Consider the following 17329-nt stretch of genomic DNA (forward strand, 5'->3'; position numbering starts at 1 on the left):
TCTGTAAAAACGATCAAAATCGCAGTCATTTACAGTTTCATTTCGGCAAAATTGGTATTGGTCAGACTGCCAACTACTCAGTTAACCGGGCTAATTGATAAACGATCATCAATTAAAAGTCGAATATGGTTCCCCCTTGTTTCTATTTTTGGCAAACCGTCGTATACCATATGCGGGCATTATCTTCAGATTACTTCAAAATCAGATTTTTGAAAATGGAGTCGAAATTCCAGACTATATCCTAGTTTATTTTTCTTACTGTGGGTTTATCGACTTATTAACATTACACAGACACTTGTCTTTGAAAACCAAAATGGTCGCTCCAACTGAAATGATTCGAATATGGCGTCCCCTTTTTCTCCGTTCAAATACATCAGTCATTTCTGGTATTTGCTTGTTAAATAAACATGCAAGATCAGCTTACAGTAACTTAATATCCGAGGTAAATGAACCTAATGTTGGAAACTAGAGCGAGAAAAAGTTTAAAAAAGATTTTTTCTCAGTTTCAACGCGAGTGCATATTCGACGACAGTTCGCCAGAAAGCCAGCGGATTACTCTAACTTTACAATCGAACGATACTCTAACCACGGACTCTATAAATTCTTCATTGATTACTTCGTCCGTGTAGATTTATAAACCTACTTTCGAAACATGACTTCGCGACTAGATGGCTTTGACGGGGTTCGAACCCAACCGTATCGATCGACATGAAAATGAATCTCGAAAGCCGCGATTACACGGGTGCGTTTATGGCCTGGGCCGACTGTTCAGATGGGTGCCAAATGGGCCAGTGCCTGTGTGGCCAGACCAAATACATCGGACTACGGCGAGCCAAATTTTAGCACGGGACAAACGATTGCGTTTGAATTGCAACTGGCTCCAGAAGTGACTCACTCCGCTTTGTTTAAGCATTTTTTGACGCCTTATAAAACGTTACCATTATGAAAGCTAAACAATGTTAACCATTCAGCGTCATTTTACAAACGACAGCCGTAAATCGATGTGCAAAACGTCACAGGTCTATGTGTACACAATCAAGCTATTTGGCAAACTATTATTGACAAACACTTAGAATGTCTTCCTTTGATTATATAATGAGCTATATTTGAACGTCGAAATTGTATGATGCATTGAATATCATTAGAAGACGTATTGTTATGGTAATGGATGTATGATTATATCAGAAGCGGCAGGCATAAGTCGAAATGATAAGTAAATCGGATTATTCGGTCAAAATGGCGGATGTATACACGATTTGGAAGTCTGATATAAAAGTAAGACCCTGATATGGAGATGCTGGCGGAATGATGAACCTAACTACGATCTGTGTAGGGCCGGCGTGAATTTCATCGGCGGCTACAAGCGGTCAATATAAAAATGTGTAAGCATATAACTTCAATATTCAAATGTTTTAGAAAATATGTTCGATATATGGGGTATGCAGGTTTCATGAGATTATTGAGTGAGTGGTTTTAACGTGTGAGCGCGCTCTCTAATTAAGCCGCGATCACACGAGTATTTTTGGCCCGGAACAACTGTTCACACGGGTGCTAAATGGGCCCGAGCCTGTTTGGCCCGGGCCAAATTTGGCCCGACCAAAAACGTCGGACCAGGCCCGAGCCAAATTTTAGCACCAGACGAATGATTGCGTTTGAATTGCAACTGGCACCGGAAATGATCCACTCCGCTTTGTTTGAGCATTGTTTAGTAACGAGTGAATGGTTTACGTGTGAACGCGCTCTCTAATTAGGCACGGGCCAAATTTGGCTCGATCCTGATCTGTGCCAATTTGGCCCGGGCCAAATCGTGTCCTTTCGATCGATTGCGGCTTTAGACACGCGCTTAATTTGCCTCGAGTCTGATCCGTTCCAATTTTGCCCGGACCAAATCGTCTACGTGCGATCGCGGCTGTAAGTCTTGTAAAACGCGATATTTCACATGCATCGACGCTGTTTTGGTGATAATTTCTTTCTCTGGATATTTCGCATTAACTTATATAACGGGGTTGGGCGACGATGATATGTATCGGGTCGAATTTCCGGCTGGTCACGAACAACTAAATTAACTTTTACTTCGAAAATCTCGCTGCGCGCGTAATCCGATATTAGAAATGTATATTGCGTAATCGGAGCCGCCACACGCGCGAGAAATGTCAAATCACGATTGGTCGGATGCCGCGAACTACGCCCTCTAGTGGTGGTGTAATCAAGCAGCGCGTGTCCGGCTCGATTCGCGTTCAGATATCGGGATTTCGTCGCTTCGGGAAGACCCATTTCCGAGGTAGAACTCGAGCCAGGAATTTGAACGTTAGAATTGCCGTATTTGTACAAGATGACCGGCACGGTGGCGCTCGATCAAAAGAATGAGGTTAGTTGATTATATTTCAAACGAATGAGTTTTGTTATATCGAATCGGACTCAGACTTGTTTATCGATGAAAAAATAAGCGCCAAATCGAATTGTCGATTTCAAATTGATCAGTAATCTGTTTAGCAAAGTGAAATTGATATAAATGAGTATTATTGACGCAACTTAAATATTGACAAAAATAACAACTTCGATTTTTTCACCTCATATGAAACAAGTTTAGTTATTCACATTTACAAGAATTTGCAGGGTTTAGACATGCATAGTGGGACGTAATACGAGCCTGTGGCTGTTCTTATCGGCATTTTCAAGGCATTGTGCCCACGCGCTTTAATTAAGTGCGAAGTTCAATAGAATTAGAATCCTATAATTGATGATAATACTAATAATTGATAACGATTAATTATTATAGTTCTCAAAGTAATAGATAGTAATTATTAACAAAAATTATAATAACATATATGATGAAAATTTTAGTAAAAATATCAACAACGATAATGATAACTAATGATGTTAAAATGATAATGGCGACAAGAGTCAATGACAGTGACTGTACGAATAATTGTATAAAAATTGTAATAATAGTACTAATAATTAATGAAAAATGATTATTATTATTACGGTACTGATAGTCAATAGTCTTGTGGTACTCATTTGAAATTGATACCATATTAAAATCAATTCGATGATTGGTTGATAGTCAATATTAGGGCGGTACGTTATTGATATCACATTCGATTGCAAATTGATTATTGATTAGACTGATATCAAATTGATTTTAAGAAAACAATGTAAAATGGAATTGATATTAGAAAAAGAAAAATTGAAATTCATATCGATTGATTAAGTTTTAACATAAAACCTTAATGTTGCGGTTTATAATTGTTGATATTTCTTGTTCGGCACATAAATGGTATAAGAAATCGATTGTTTCAAACTAGCGTCCAAACCAAGAATGATTATTATTATTACGGTACTGATAGTCAATAGTCTTGTGGTACTCATTTGAAATTGATACCATATTAAAATCAATTCGATGATTGGTTGATAGTCAATATTAGGGCGGTACGTTATTGATATCACATTCGATTGCAAATTGATTATTGATTTGACTGATATCAAATTGATTTTGAGAAAACAATGTAAAATGGAATTGATATTAGAAAAAGAAAAATTGAAATTCATATCGATTGATTAAGTTTTAACATAAAACCTTAATGTTACGATTTATAATTGTTGATATTTCTTGTTCGGCACAGAAATGGTAAAAGAAATTGATTGTTTCAAACCAGCGTCCAAACCAAAATATTTAAGTATGGGACCTTAGTATATATATTACTCCCTAAATTTTGTGAAATACTGCTGATAAACGGCATCTCAAGGACGAATAAACTATTTTGATCTATTTTTCCGTTTCCGGCCAGAAGTTGCGATGTTTTGCTGAATTCCATGGTTGCGTTTACTACGTAGCTTATACATTGAACGGATATCTTTATAGAAACAAATTCAGGCTATGTACAACTGAAACCTTCACACGACTGAGACGCTATTTTGAAATTAATATTAAAATATTTATCAAAAAATACGTTTATTTCTTTTTTCAGGGTGAAAACGCTTCGTCGGCTGATACTTCAACCGTTACCATGGAAACGACATTCACACCGGACGATACTACGTCAGAGCCCTCTGGCGGATTGACGCGTACTAAACACGATACGAGAAGTAAGTGAAACCCGGAAAAGATACGAAATAATTTCTGTGTATCGATTGTGCAACTGAGCCCTAGATCCAGTGAACGTGAATTAGCCTAGCCAGCGCCGCACCTAGAATTTCCATTGGGCTGGGTTGGAAGGGCAGAGAAAACCGAAAATGGGAAATAAGGATACAGGGAAGTTAGGATTAAACGATGATATTTGCAAAAATGGCACTTTCCGAAAATTTCTGCGACTGCACCCTTTGACCCCGCTGAATACGGCCCCGATGGGTTTTACGATCGTTCTAAACGCGGTTAAAGCTCAACAAACCAGCCAAACTCTTTTGTGTTCGGAAATGTAATTAATCTTACTAATAACCAGTTTAAAATTATTAGAGTGCTTTTGAAACAGGGTTCTCTGTGGTATTCGCAGCGCTACTGCTGCAAACGAGGATTTCACTTTTGGCAGGCGAGGATCTACCAGGAGTCGCTTGTAGGTGTAGTTGGTCATCCCCTTTTTCGTCTACGTTTCAATTAAATATGAAGGAACTTTTCTCTTAAATGAATCAACTATTTTTGGTCGAGTATATTTGGTGGGTGCTGTGATAGTATATGGATTCGGGAGCCTAAAAATCGAGTACAAAGTTCATCAAAAATGAACTACTTTTGACCGGACGTCCTACTGCTCGTCACGCCATCTGGTGGGATGGCTGGTGTTGCGGATTCCCCAATGCCTTCCTGATCGAAATAACGCATTTCATCGTTCCTGTTGATTTACAGAGCTGAAAAATACCAAGCGACTGTCGGCGTCTCAACAAGGTGCCGGCCTGGCAGACAACGAATCCGCAGGAACTACAAGTGTCAACAAACCCGGGCGAAAATTCAACAAATTCTGCATAATAGCCGCATTTTCACTGGGAATTATTATTGTAGGCAGCGTAGCTGTATTCATCGGTAAGTATAATAGAGTTACAGTGGAGCCCCAATACAGCAAACTTGACGGGACCAGAATATGTTCGTTATAACCGACAGTTCATTATATGCAGTGTGGAATCAATTAGATTTTTTTAAGTACTTGGGACGAAAGTCTATATTGGTTATATCCGATGAATCGTTGAATGCGAGTTCGTTATATCGAGGTTCCACTGTATTTCCCAAACACATCGGTTCACCAAGAACCAACGTGTCTGTTCTAGTCGCTTACTCGTGGTTGTTTACACCAAAATAGCCACTAATCTTAATCTCTAGTCACTTGATAGTTCGGACTATATGGCCTTAACGGTCATTCCAAAATACAATACTGGACCAAACGTAGTATTTGCAGAACTATTTCATTATAAAGAGCTCGTCTTGTAATCTAACATTGATATTCTTTTAGTATTTAGATTCCAGCAGCCGAAACAACAGCAGATTACTTCTACAACACCTGGCGCAGACCCAAATCCAGGTAAATATGATAATACTGCCGTCAATCGGCACAACTCGGAATCGCCCCTTAAACTTGAACCAACCACACCTTGGAACCATAATTCAATTCTTAACTAATGCCGGAAGCGTCCTTTCAACCCAGTACCCCCCCCCCCCTATCATGGAACCAGCTCCAACTAGAACCATGCACCGAGACACACCGGAGGTACCCATGCATCTTAGAACGTATTCCTCTCATATTGTGAAACTATTCCCTCAGCTAGGAACTACCCGTCAACCGAGGACAATCCCATCAGCTACCATGACCTGCCTCCTGGAACTAGCCTCCCATCAAATTCCTTTCATTCTGGAACTCCCAGGCTTACAACTAGCAGTACATTCAATCCATTGCAATATCAGAATGGTACAAGTGTCGAAGTGCATTTCATATTTAGAAATGTATATCCAATTATCAGACATACCATGGTATAACTGGTTAGATATGACAATGAGTACGTAATATGATAGTATAATCTCGGTAGTATTTGAAAATCATATCAGCCTTGAATAGCCCCTGCCCCATTTCCCTGGCCCGACTAAACACTAATTGGTCAATTATCTGCTGTTTATGACTGTCTTGTAGGAGGAATTCCACTCCCCAACAACGGCTCGCGTCAAGTACAAACTGCAACAACAGCAACGCCACCACCGCCACTGCAACAAACTACAGCGAGTATCGATGACGTCGCAACGCCACCATCGTCCACTAACAATACGGAAAACCAGGGCAATGATAGAACAACGGATCCTATAATCGGAGGACAAAACTCAGGGTCTGATAGGATGAGGCCACCTTTAAATCGCATGCGTGGTGGCCCCGGACAGGGTACAGGTCTCCGTGCCATGGTATCTCCATTAGGTGGCAACACAAGTCAGGGTGCAGGTGTTAATACCAGAATTTCCGCTTCAACTGGCAGTACTGGTCAGGGAGCAGGCGTTAATAACAGGATCTCCCCTTCAGGTGGCAGCACTGGTCAGGATGCAGGTGTTAATACCGGTGTTAATACAGGTGTTAATACCAGGATTTCCCCCTCAACTGGCAGTACAGGTCAGGTTGCAGGTGTTAATACCAGGATTTCTCCATCAGGTGGCGGCACGGGACAGGCTGCGAGTTTCAGAATGAGGGTGTTTCGAGGAAGGGGCAGTATTGGTAGTAATTCAGGCGGTGGGAGCACAGGTGGAGGGAGCACCGGCACTGAAAACACAACTGGAGGGAGCACGGGCATTGGAAACACAACTGGAGGGAGCACGGGCACTGAAAATACAACTGGAGGGAGCACGGGCATTGTTAATACATCTGGAGGGAGCATGGGCACTGGAAACACAACTGGAGGAAGCACGGGCACTGGTAACACGGGTGGAAGGAGTACGGGCACTGGAAACATGGGTGGAGGGAGCACGGGCACTGGAAACACGGGTGGACGGAGCACGAGCCGCACGAGACAGGCTGCGAGTTTTAGAATGAGGATATTCCAAGGAAGGGGCAGTATTGTTAGTACTTCAGGCGGTGGGAGCACAAGTGGAGGGAGCACGGGCACTGAAAACACAACTGGAGGGAGCATGGACACTGGTAACACGGATGGAAGGAGCACGGGCACTGGGAGCTCGAGTGGAGGCAATATGGACACTGGTAACACTGGTGGAGGGAGAACGGGCACTGTTAACACTTTTGGAAGGAACATGCGCACTGGGAGCTCAAGTTCTAATATGACGGGTAACAGTAACCCAGACACCGGGGATTTTTTCAACATTTAACTGTTTAACGTAACTCTATTGCGTGTAGTGGATTCGAAACCCAGTAATGTGCGCTATTTTCAGGATATGTATACCAATGTTTTATATATATATATATATATATATATATATATATATATATATATATATATATATATATATATATATATATATATATATATATATATATATATATATATATATATATATATATATATATATATATATATATATATATATATATATATATATATATATATATATATATTGTTGATATTTTGATGTGAATTGATGGGTTTTTATTTTCATGTCTAATTCAAGCTTAAGAAATTGTTGTACGTGATTGTATAGGAAATAAATACGCATGAGAATAATTCTATTGTTTAAAACAATTGGTGCGTTATTGTTTTTTGACGCCTTATAAAACGTTACCATTATGAAACCTAAACAATGTTAACCATTCAGCGTCATTTTACAAACGACAGCCGTAAATCGATGTGCAAAACGTCACAGGTTTATGTGTACACAAACAAGCTATCTGGCAAAATATTATTGACGTAGATGTAGAATGGCTTCCTGTGATTATATAATGACCTATATTTGAACGTCGAAATGTTATATTGCATTGAATATCATTAGAAGACGTATTGTAATAGTAAAGGATGTATGATTATATCAGAAGCGGCAGGCATAAATAGAAATGATAAGTAAATCGGATTATTCGGTTAAATGGCGGATGTATACACGATGCGGAAGTCTGATATAAAAGTCAGACCCTGACGTGGGCATGCCGGTGGAATGACGAAGCTATCTACGATGTGTGTAGGGCCGGCGTGAATTTCATCAGCGGCTACAAGCGGTCAATATGAAAATGTGTAAACATATAATTTCAATATTCAAACGTTTTAGAAAATATGTTTTATATTAGGAGTATGCAAGTTTCGTGAGATTAGCAATTTATAATAGCATAGCTGTCATATACGGCTCCATGTCCTCTGATGGCATGTGTATAAGGTGACAATTTAATTCAATTCTTTATTGATCCTTATTACATTGATATTCCGGGATAAAATTCCCATATTCAATAAATACAAATTTTAAGATAAATTAACACAACATACATGACACACGGGTAATTCATACAGAACAACATAAGCATGTTATTTTAAATGACAATGTCTACTTCAACCCACCCAGACTCAAGACTCTAGGATATCGAGTGACAGCCAAACCCGTGGCCCGGGCCCGGGGACCGGGCCGGCTGGCTAGGCCACACGATATGCTCGAAGTCATAATGAAGCAGACATCAGAATAGCTCTTTCTTCATCCATGGAGGCAATGAAGTTGCAGACCAGCTTAGAGGCATAAGTAAATGAAGTCGGTCGCAAGTTCGCGATCAATTATTGAGAATTTTCAATAAAAAAATTTAAACCACTACTAGAGTCGAAGACCTGTATCATCTACCCAATCGCCAAATCTCATCATTCCCCAAATTTCTTAAAACTTCGATTTCAAATTTGCAATTCCACATTAGCTTAGTTCAGAAATTCTACATTTTTTTCCCAGGCGTCAAATAATTTTCTAAAATTAATTTTCTTGTTAGATATGTGTACGAATCCCGTCAGTTCCACGATGGTGTGGGTTTAATTTGACTCTGAATCCGTTTCCACAGTTGTGGGAGTGTAATCTGATTCTGAATACAGTTCCACACTGTTGTGTGGGTTGAATCTGATTCTCAATACAGTTCCACAGTTGTTCCCAGTTCCAAACTAGTTCGCAAATGAATTTATGTCGAGATAATAACTCGACATGAAATAAAATGGTTTTTTTTCATAAAAGATGTCCCCAGGACGGCGGTGGATCTCGACGGAAAATCGAATTATGAGGAAAATTTCTGAATTTATGTCGATATACTAGCCGCTTTCATCAGCTTTGGGGTAATGACGCATGCGCATTGCGGAACAATACGGCGCAAAATGAGCCCAGTTGCCGCACAAGAAAGCGCACTTTGCGCTGCGTCGAAAAAATATCAAACATCGCCAAGAGCCGAATAATGCGGACGCAAAGTGCGCAGCGCAGTTTTCGGCTCGTGTGCTGGTGATTTTTCCGGCGCATTTTGCCGTTGTTCGCCAAATATCTGACATGTTCGACATTTTTCGACGCGTATACTATCACGTGGGAGGGGAATTCTGACTCTGACTCTAGTTCAACAGATACGTCGGTTAAATGCAACTCTTTTTTATCGTGAATTCGCTGGATAGTTTTGCCTTTACTACTGGGCTGGTTATCAAATATCATTACACGGATAAAATCGTAGAGGAGCCATGTAGGCCAGGTGTAGAATAAAATCAACGAGACGAGTAGTACTGTATACCTTTTAACTGTTTAATTCAACGCACGAGATTTTGCTTCATCGGGTGATTCAGTAGATGAAGCTGTGTATAGTAGCTTCATTGGGCGATTGAGTAGATGAAGCTATAGTGTGCAGTAGCTTCATTGAGTGATCGAGTAGATGAAGCTATAGTGTAAAGTAGCTTCATTGGGTGATTGAGTAGATGAAGCTATAGTGTAAAGTAGCTTCATTGGGTGATTGAGTAGATGAAGCTATAGTGTATAGTAGCTTCATTGGGCGATTGAGTAGATGAAGCTATAGTGTGTAGTAGCTTCATTGAGTGATCGAGTAGATGAAGCTATAGTGTAAAGTAGCTTCATTGGGTGATTGAGTAGATGAAGCTATAGTGTGTAGTAGCTTCATCGGGTGATCGAGTAGATGAAGCTATAGTGTGTAGTAGCTGGGTGATCGAGTAGATGAAGCTATAGTGTGTAGTAGCTGGGTGATCGAGTAGATGAAGCTATAGTGTAAAGTAGCTTCATTGGGTGAATGAGTAGATGAAGCTATAGTGTAAAGTAGCTTCATTGGGTGAATGAGTAGATGAAGCTATAGTGTGTAGTAGCTTCAACAGGCGAATGAAGCCGATGAAGCTACTATACATCAGCAGCGAAAGCTCGTGCGTCAAATAAAATCGTTAACCTATATATAGTAATATATACTTGTCTCGTTGTATTCATTCTATACGGATAGGTGTAATCTGCCCCCTGGAGGTAATTTCATAATCATACCGACTGCAAAATAATGCCTATAATAGCGTAGTTTCCATGTCCGGACACTACGGGATCCAGTTTTACGAATCAAAAATAATTTCGCTGCGGCAAGAGTAATAACCACAATTCAGAGACACCGATGATTCGTACACTATTCCACGATCGTGTCCCTTGATCAACCATCTCAAGCCGTAATCCGCAAACAACCAATTAGTCAATTAAGTAATTAATGGATTTCGAAACTCGCGCGGGGTGCTCGCCGTCTGCCGGCTGGAGGGCGGAGTCATGTTATCAATTATTTTGACGAATGATAATTATCATCATTATTATCATCGTATTATCAGCGTCTAGATCCTTGAAAGACTGAGCCCGTTTGGCACTTAAAACCTAGGTTATTTTTGGGATCGGTATCGTCTTAAAGGAAATTCAGTTTTATAATTCAATTCGCACCGGATGAGCATGATAGGAGTCTTCAAAGTGGTCCCTGGTGTTTTTCAATTTATCTTCGTTTTGCAGAACTTTTCAGAGGACCCGGTTCAAACGAGGGATTAAAAAAAAAACGGCTGATTTTCGATGAGCTGGTCTAGAGTCGATTTTGAATATCGGCCTAGCCTCAAATTTGTTGAATAAGTTTGATGCTATGGTATAAATTAGTTCATTTTTAATGTCTTCTTTACTCAAGAACCAGGGACCAGTCGCATAGTAATCGCTTAGATTTAAAGCCAGGCTTAAGACCAACTTAGTTCCATAGCTAATCTGACAACTAAAGACTAGTCTTAATATTTAAGACCACTTTCGGACTTACGTCTAGTAAACCACTGCGCAACTAGGCCCAGGTTTTAACTGAGATCCTGCTCTATTCAGTCATTGGATAATATACCTGACCCTTTGAGTAATAGATCTATATCTTAGGGCTGGCTTATGTCGACAAGCAACCCGACGCCTACCGACGCAACTGGGTTTATCGCCGAATAACTTGTCGACATAAGCCTGCCTTTACGGGTTTGAAATTGTGTAATCAAGTTAAGAAATATTCTTCAAAAGGATGCTTGTGGGTTGAATAGCTTTCTGTGGGCCTAACTAATAATCTATCCGGCTGTGTGGTTGCAGATTGTGCGTACTTCAATTTGAACAGAAAATTCTGTAAATTCGACCGCCGATCACACAACCATATATCTGTACTTTGTTTTCCGCGATTTCAAAAACAAACCCCCTGTTTCACTCCCGGCAGGTGCGGTGGCTTTTTTACGGGACACCAAATCATAACAGATCTAACCAAATCTACCAATAAGATAAATAACATCCATACAATCCCTATTTTAAGATCAGAGAAAAAAATTAAAAAAGAATCCTCGCGAGATTCTTCAATTACTGAAATGATACTTCGATGCCTTGTATCCACGAATACTAGCTTAAACGCACGGATCTTTGTCGCTATTTTGGGATCCTTGTGGGTGTCGGCGTATAGAAATGATATTGAGTTAAAAGGTAACCCGAATCATCGTTAGGATCGTAGAGTCCTGCTATCCTACTATTTTTGAAGCGAATGTATTTTCTAACAATCCGTACGGGGTCTCAATAAATTCAGATCACCCGGTCACTGGGGGTCCATAGCTTTTATGGAGGGTAGCGAAATGTCTTTAAACGGCGGCTAAATCCTCGATGAAATTTGAGAGTTTGGAGCCTTGTCCTCTTAAGGCAATTCCACACTGTCCGGGGTCCCCATCAATTAGGACAGCAGCGGTATTTGAGTCGTAAATCGGCCGCCGACTCCAGGAGTTACATCGAATCACCCCCACCGGCGGATTAAAGCGGGTAAACAGGTAGTTATACAGCAGAGTAAACATACATGTATAAATTATAGGTTCAATTAGTCGTGGACGATCGGCGATCGCCCCGGCTATTGTTAGCGGATTGGCCAATCAGAAACGGCCGATGAGACTGCACCGCTCTGACCATCAAAAACCACCTATAGCCACTTGAGGTCCATTCGATATCGAACCCCCGTACTCAGGTACAGATATCTAACCGAACGAGAGATTTTCGAGAAAATAAATCGGCAAGAATTAGAAAATCAACTCGAAATATTCGACGGCCAGCGCGAGTTCGTTATCTGAGAAATTCGTTTCCAGAATTTCTGCCGGAAAGTTTGATAATTCTGCGAATAATTTGCTAAACCAGGACGAAAGATGTCGACTGAATCGACGCGACTGTCGCCCGGTGAAGAATACGTCGGATTTGCGAAAAAGAAAAAAGTAAAAGTTCTCTTTCATAAAGAAAAAAGCGGCGACGATTCGATAAAAGGTACGTGCGATTTTGATTAGCGATTTACTACTCTGGATCTTCGAGATCTTCGTTTTGAATTCCATTTATATCACAAGATCCGCAGGGAATAGATAAAGATATAAAATCCCAAACTTGCAGATAGAAAAATATTTCTTTTTATTCGAAAAATCGTTAGGAACCACCCGAAATATTATTTCAAACAATTTAAGAAAAAACAGTCTTTATCTTTCTAATCAGTGGGATATTACATCGTTCTCGTGTAGAGCGTGCCGACCCTATTGGTTCTGGAATAAGGCACCTTCGCGATAATAGAATTTCGAAAACGTATCCTTAAAGTCGTTTTATTTTAGAAATGCATTCGGTTATTATTCCTTTACGAAGTTTTAGGGCTGAACGGCATTTAAAGTTGACCTTATGTACTTTTTCGATTTTTAATTCAATCGATTTCTTTGTGGAAGTCATATAGCTGATTTGTGATGGTTGAAGTTCCTTGGAGCTATTTTCAAAAGTCGAACATAGCACTGAATACGGTAGATTTGATGATCAAATTGAGCTTGAATAGAAACGTTGATTTCATAGTGAATGAAATTTATCTTATTTTACAAGTGAAACACTTTGTAAAGAAGGCTTTGATAAATTGATTCGAAGCCGTTGCGATTCGAAGCGATGAGTTGCGTATTAGATGACTACAGAATTTCTTACTCTGCGAGAAGTTTCTTCGTAGAGTTTTATTTCATTCAATAATAGTTCAGTCAATGAAATTCATTTCTTTTAGGCAGAGCTATTCCGCATTCAAAACCGGTTTAGAAATACAAACTTGTTAAACAAATTCGAAATTCCATATGCATCAATTTCTTTTTGAAACAAGACTGCGGATACTTAATTTTTTCAATAATTTCTTTCTTTCTTTCTTAGTAAAACTGATAATAAAGTGATATTAATTGCTTTCTCTAAGTTTTTTTAAATCAGTAACATTTTGCTCCCTACAGTTTTGCTGCGGCTTTCGTTTGAACACAGTGTATAAGGCCTTATTTTCGTAACTTTCTTTGCAATTTTTCACCCAAACGTACCGGAGGCTTTCGCTTTATTAAACTGTAATAATTTCTCCCCAAAAAAATCGAAAATCAGATCGAAATTCAAAATCTTTAAAATCTAATTACAAGTGAATTCGTGAAACTCCCACCGAATTTCGCCGTAAATTAAGTACAAGTTGACACCTGGTGACGTTGATTGAACTGTTTATATTACGATTCGTCCGAATTTGTTCTTCTTTCAAATGCTGAACATCGAACGAAAATCGAAATCCAAACGCGACTCGTCACCGACCGTTGTGTGGACGTATCCTGAATTTGCCTAGGGGTATTAGTTTTGAAATTACCCCAAAGTCTAACATACATATGTCATCTTTCCCCTCTTAGATAGAAATAGATATGTGCGCATTTCCTTATTTTTGACGTACAAAACACGACTGTTTTTCTTTTCTTTCTACGTCGCAGGTGACAAGTCAAAGAGGGTAAACTATACTATGTATTGCATGAAATGTGTTTTTTAATGTTTAAGACATCTACTCCACGAATGCCCCGATCTTTTTGATTGAAGAACTTTTAACGAGGTTCAATAGAATTTGTCCAATCTCCTAGGGCAGGACTTTTTAGTCCACCAACCCTATACTCAGACCGGGTAATTTCGACAGCCGATTTTACGGACCACGTTAAAACTGCAAGCCTGCTGGGGCTGGTTTTATGGATCATTTGGTCGGAGAGAAACTGCGTAAATTGCAGGGAAAGATGGAAACAAGAGACGGCAACATGTTTCCGAGCGTTTCACAGTGGCGATTATGAGAAACGATAAACATGATTTCCGGAACGAATTTTCTGAGATTAAACATTTTTTTACGTGTTTCTGCGCATAGTTAAAGCTGTCCTATAAAACCGGGTCTAAGTCGGAACTAGTTGATAAACCCACTCAGAGGTTTGTTTCCTAATTCTCGACCTGCCCCATGATTAATTCATCTGCCTATCAACCTTGCTAATTAGCTGAAATTATTCATTAGGCGATGGCAGTAATTAATAAGTTCAGTAATTGACAGTAAGGTCCCTGTGAGCGATCGGTGACCAGCAGTCTGTGCGCGCCGTCGCAGGAAATATCGCTAAAAACACAGATCAATTTGAAATTCATGGAGGACATTTCAACACTTAATGAACTCTAGCAGAGATCGCTGTGAAACGATACCACAATAGTAGTATACTTGTATATGAAACAACAAACAAGTTTTGTTCTGCGTTATTATCGTTTTCAAAACTCCCTAATCATCCCTCATAATGCCAACTAAAACTCCCCGACTCTCCGCTCACCTTGCCAAACTCGATTAATCGATTTATCGATATCCGTGATACTGGAAGATGACTTAATTTCAAAATAACTGATTAGATATCTTAATGAGAAAAATTTCAAAAACTTCAATGCAAATCTGATAATCTGAAATCAGAAAACTCCTTGTATTTCCAAGTCAAACTATTCAGGCCCGTGGGGGGGGGGGGGCAGGGGAGTGAACGCGTGATCAGAATACCAGATATATCGAAACCAAAAAGTAGAGCTGACCTCGCATCAAACTTCGAGCCCTCACCGCTATATACAAGTCGATTTTGAATTCAATGTACTTTCTTCATACAATTTGGTACAATACAATTTTATATATACAATTCATTTCTTGAATTATCTTTTGTTACAATTGCGTACGAATCGGAAATGTAATTCGGATTTTATTTCGTTTTTGTTACGCAAAGTAAAAAAAAAAAGCAGGGCTAGGGGTTAATTTGTATCTCTACATTCTACGGAAAAGTGCCATTTTACATTTTTCAACTGAAGTCAATTCGATGAAGTCACCCGAGTCCGAACAATGGCGCGGCACGTGGGGCGATTTGTTCAAGCACGGTTTAACTAAGCGGTTTGCATCATACGTCCCGTTGAAATGAAACCTTCCGGGCAAATACGGTCGTTGCGTAATTACACCGATAGAGTCAACTGGGATTACTAGCCGAGAGAGGTGTCAGGCTTACTCTTGACAATTCAATACCGGCCGCCGTTGTGTTGATGAAATAGCGGTGGTTTATAGGCGTGCGCTCTGTGAACGCTCTCATGCTCTCCCGATCGAGAGAGGCGGTTAATGAATTATAGAAACACCGAGTAGGTAAACACGCCGTAAGATCGGCATCCTTCGGGAATTGTAGTTGTTACAAGTGCGCGGCGGACCACCTGTCCACTTTCAACACGTAACACCTCGACGCTAAGTGTTAGAGTTAATATTTTCTTCCGGGTTATTGAAAGTTGTTTGGTAATATTTTGAAAGGTGTTTTCGAGTGGCGACTCCCCTCCCCCCTTATGTATCTCAATTTAGAGTAATTTGGTGGCAAAACATAAGCGACAATACGTTTGGTAAAAAGGCAGCTGCTCGAGTGGTTTGAATTAAGGAAGCTTTCGCTACGTTTATGCGGCTTTTCGAAATCTGAATCTGGGAGTGGCTAGATCCCGGAAATCCCATTGTAGACCCAGTTTTACAGTTGCGAGTTAGAGTTAACTCTGAGTTAAAATTAGTTCATTTTCATTTAGTCAACCCCGAATCAAATCTTAACACAGTGTTAAATCTTAACTGTGGAACTGGGTCCGTTAGAATGAATTCAATAACAACTAAAAGCAGAAAATTGCTTTGAATTAAATCCTTTAATAACTTTGAATGTTCCTACCATTGGAAGTGGATGTACGTTTATCTTATAAAAACCGGATTTTGGCAGCTGGCAGGACACGGACCCGCTTGTTACTCGGTACTATCGATAGTAAATGCAACTGCATTCTGCCTTATCCCTGCTAAACTACCGGACCCAGTTCCACAGTCGTGAGTGGCTGAGTTAAAACATTAAAAATGAACTAATTTTAACCCAGAGTTAACTCTAATTCACAACTGTGGAACTGGGTCCAGATGCCGTTATTCGATGTCTTAACATCGATTTTCTTTAACCAGTTGACTAACGATTTAGCATGCACGTCCGGCATTTGGCAATCGCAAAATATTGAATGTTGAAACATATTTCTAATTCGATCTTTCGGTTTTCGTCTAAAAAATCATTTCTTGACAATGGTTTTTTAAGATGAAAATAAAAAAATTCGGATTCTCATAAATATATTTTAACCTTTCAATATTCTAACTTTTCGCGACTCATTGCGAATTGTTTTACCTCGACAAGGATTTAGCATTTTTTAAACGGATAATTTTTACAAAACTATGCAATCTTTCTTTCCTTCGCTGTTCCCCGTTTCTTAAAAGAACATCGAATTTAGTAGAACGACAAAAATATACGGGTCTAAACAAATAACGTTCGTTTTGGATTATTCGAACATAACGGTTCACGCGATACGTGACCGCCGGTCGTAATAGCGTACGGTTCTCCTTAGAAATTCAGTCGAGGTCGATGAATCATTAACGCGAGGCCGGCGCGTTTTGAAAAGCGCGAAGAAACGTTTATCTATAATCCCGGCCGAATTTCTAATGCGGGATGCGGATTAAATCTTCGCGAAGAGAAAAGAGAAAGTCGTCGGAACATCTGTCCAGGATTCGGGACTATATAGTTAATTGTCGTTCCCGTCAAAAGTAACGCTATTCGAACTCGGCGCTCGATTCGGCGT

At 39.8% G+C, this 17329-nt stretch overlaps 1 protein-coding gene across 1 annotated transcript; it reads left to right on the plus strand.

Annotated features, from left to right (window-relative positions):
• The first annotated feature begins 2211 nt into the window (after nucleotides 1–2211).
• On the plus strand, nucleotides 2212–7339 carry LOC141910076 (uncharacterized). The gene is made up of 5 exons (XM_074800794.1): nucleotides 2212–2368; nucleotides 3972–4089; nucleotides 4841–5014; nucleotides 5439–5507; nucleotides 6111–7339. The coding sequence occupies exons 1-5, from the start codon at nucleotides 2333–2335 to the stop codon at nucleotides 7280–7282; spliced, it is 1569 nt and encodes a 522-aa protein (XP_074656895.1). The 5' UTR covers nucleotides 2212–2332; the 3' UTR covers nucleotides 7283–7339.
• The last annotated feature ends 9990 nt before the right edge of the window (nucleotides 7340–17329 follow it).

Source organism: Tubulanus polymorphus, chromosome 8 (assembly GCF_964204645.1).
Source record: "Tubulanus polymorphus chromosome 8, tnTubPoly1.2, whole genome shotgun sequence".
In the NCBI taxonomy this organism is placed as follows: Eukaryota; Metazoa; Nemertea; class Palaeonemertea; order Tubulaniformes; family Tubulanidae; genus Tubulanus; species Tubulanus polymorphus.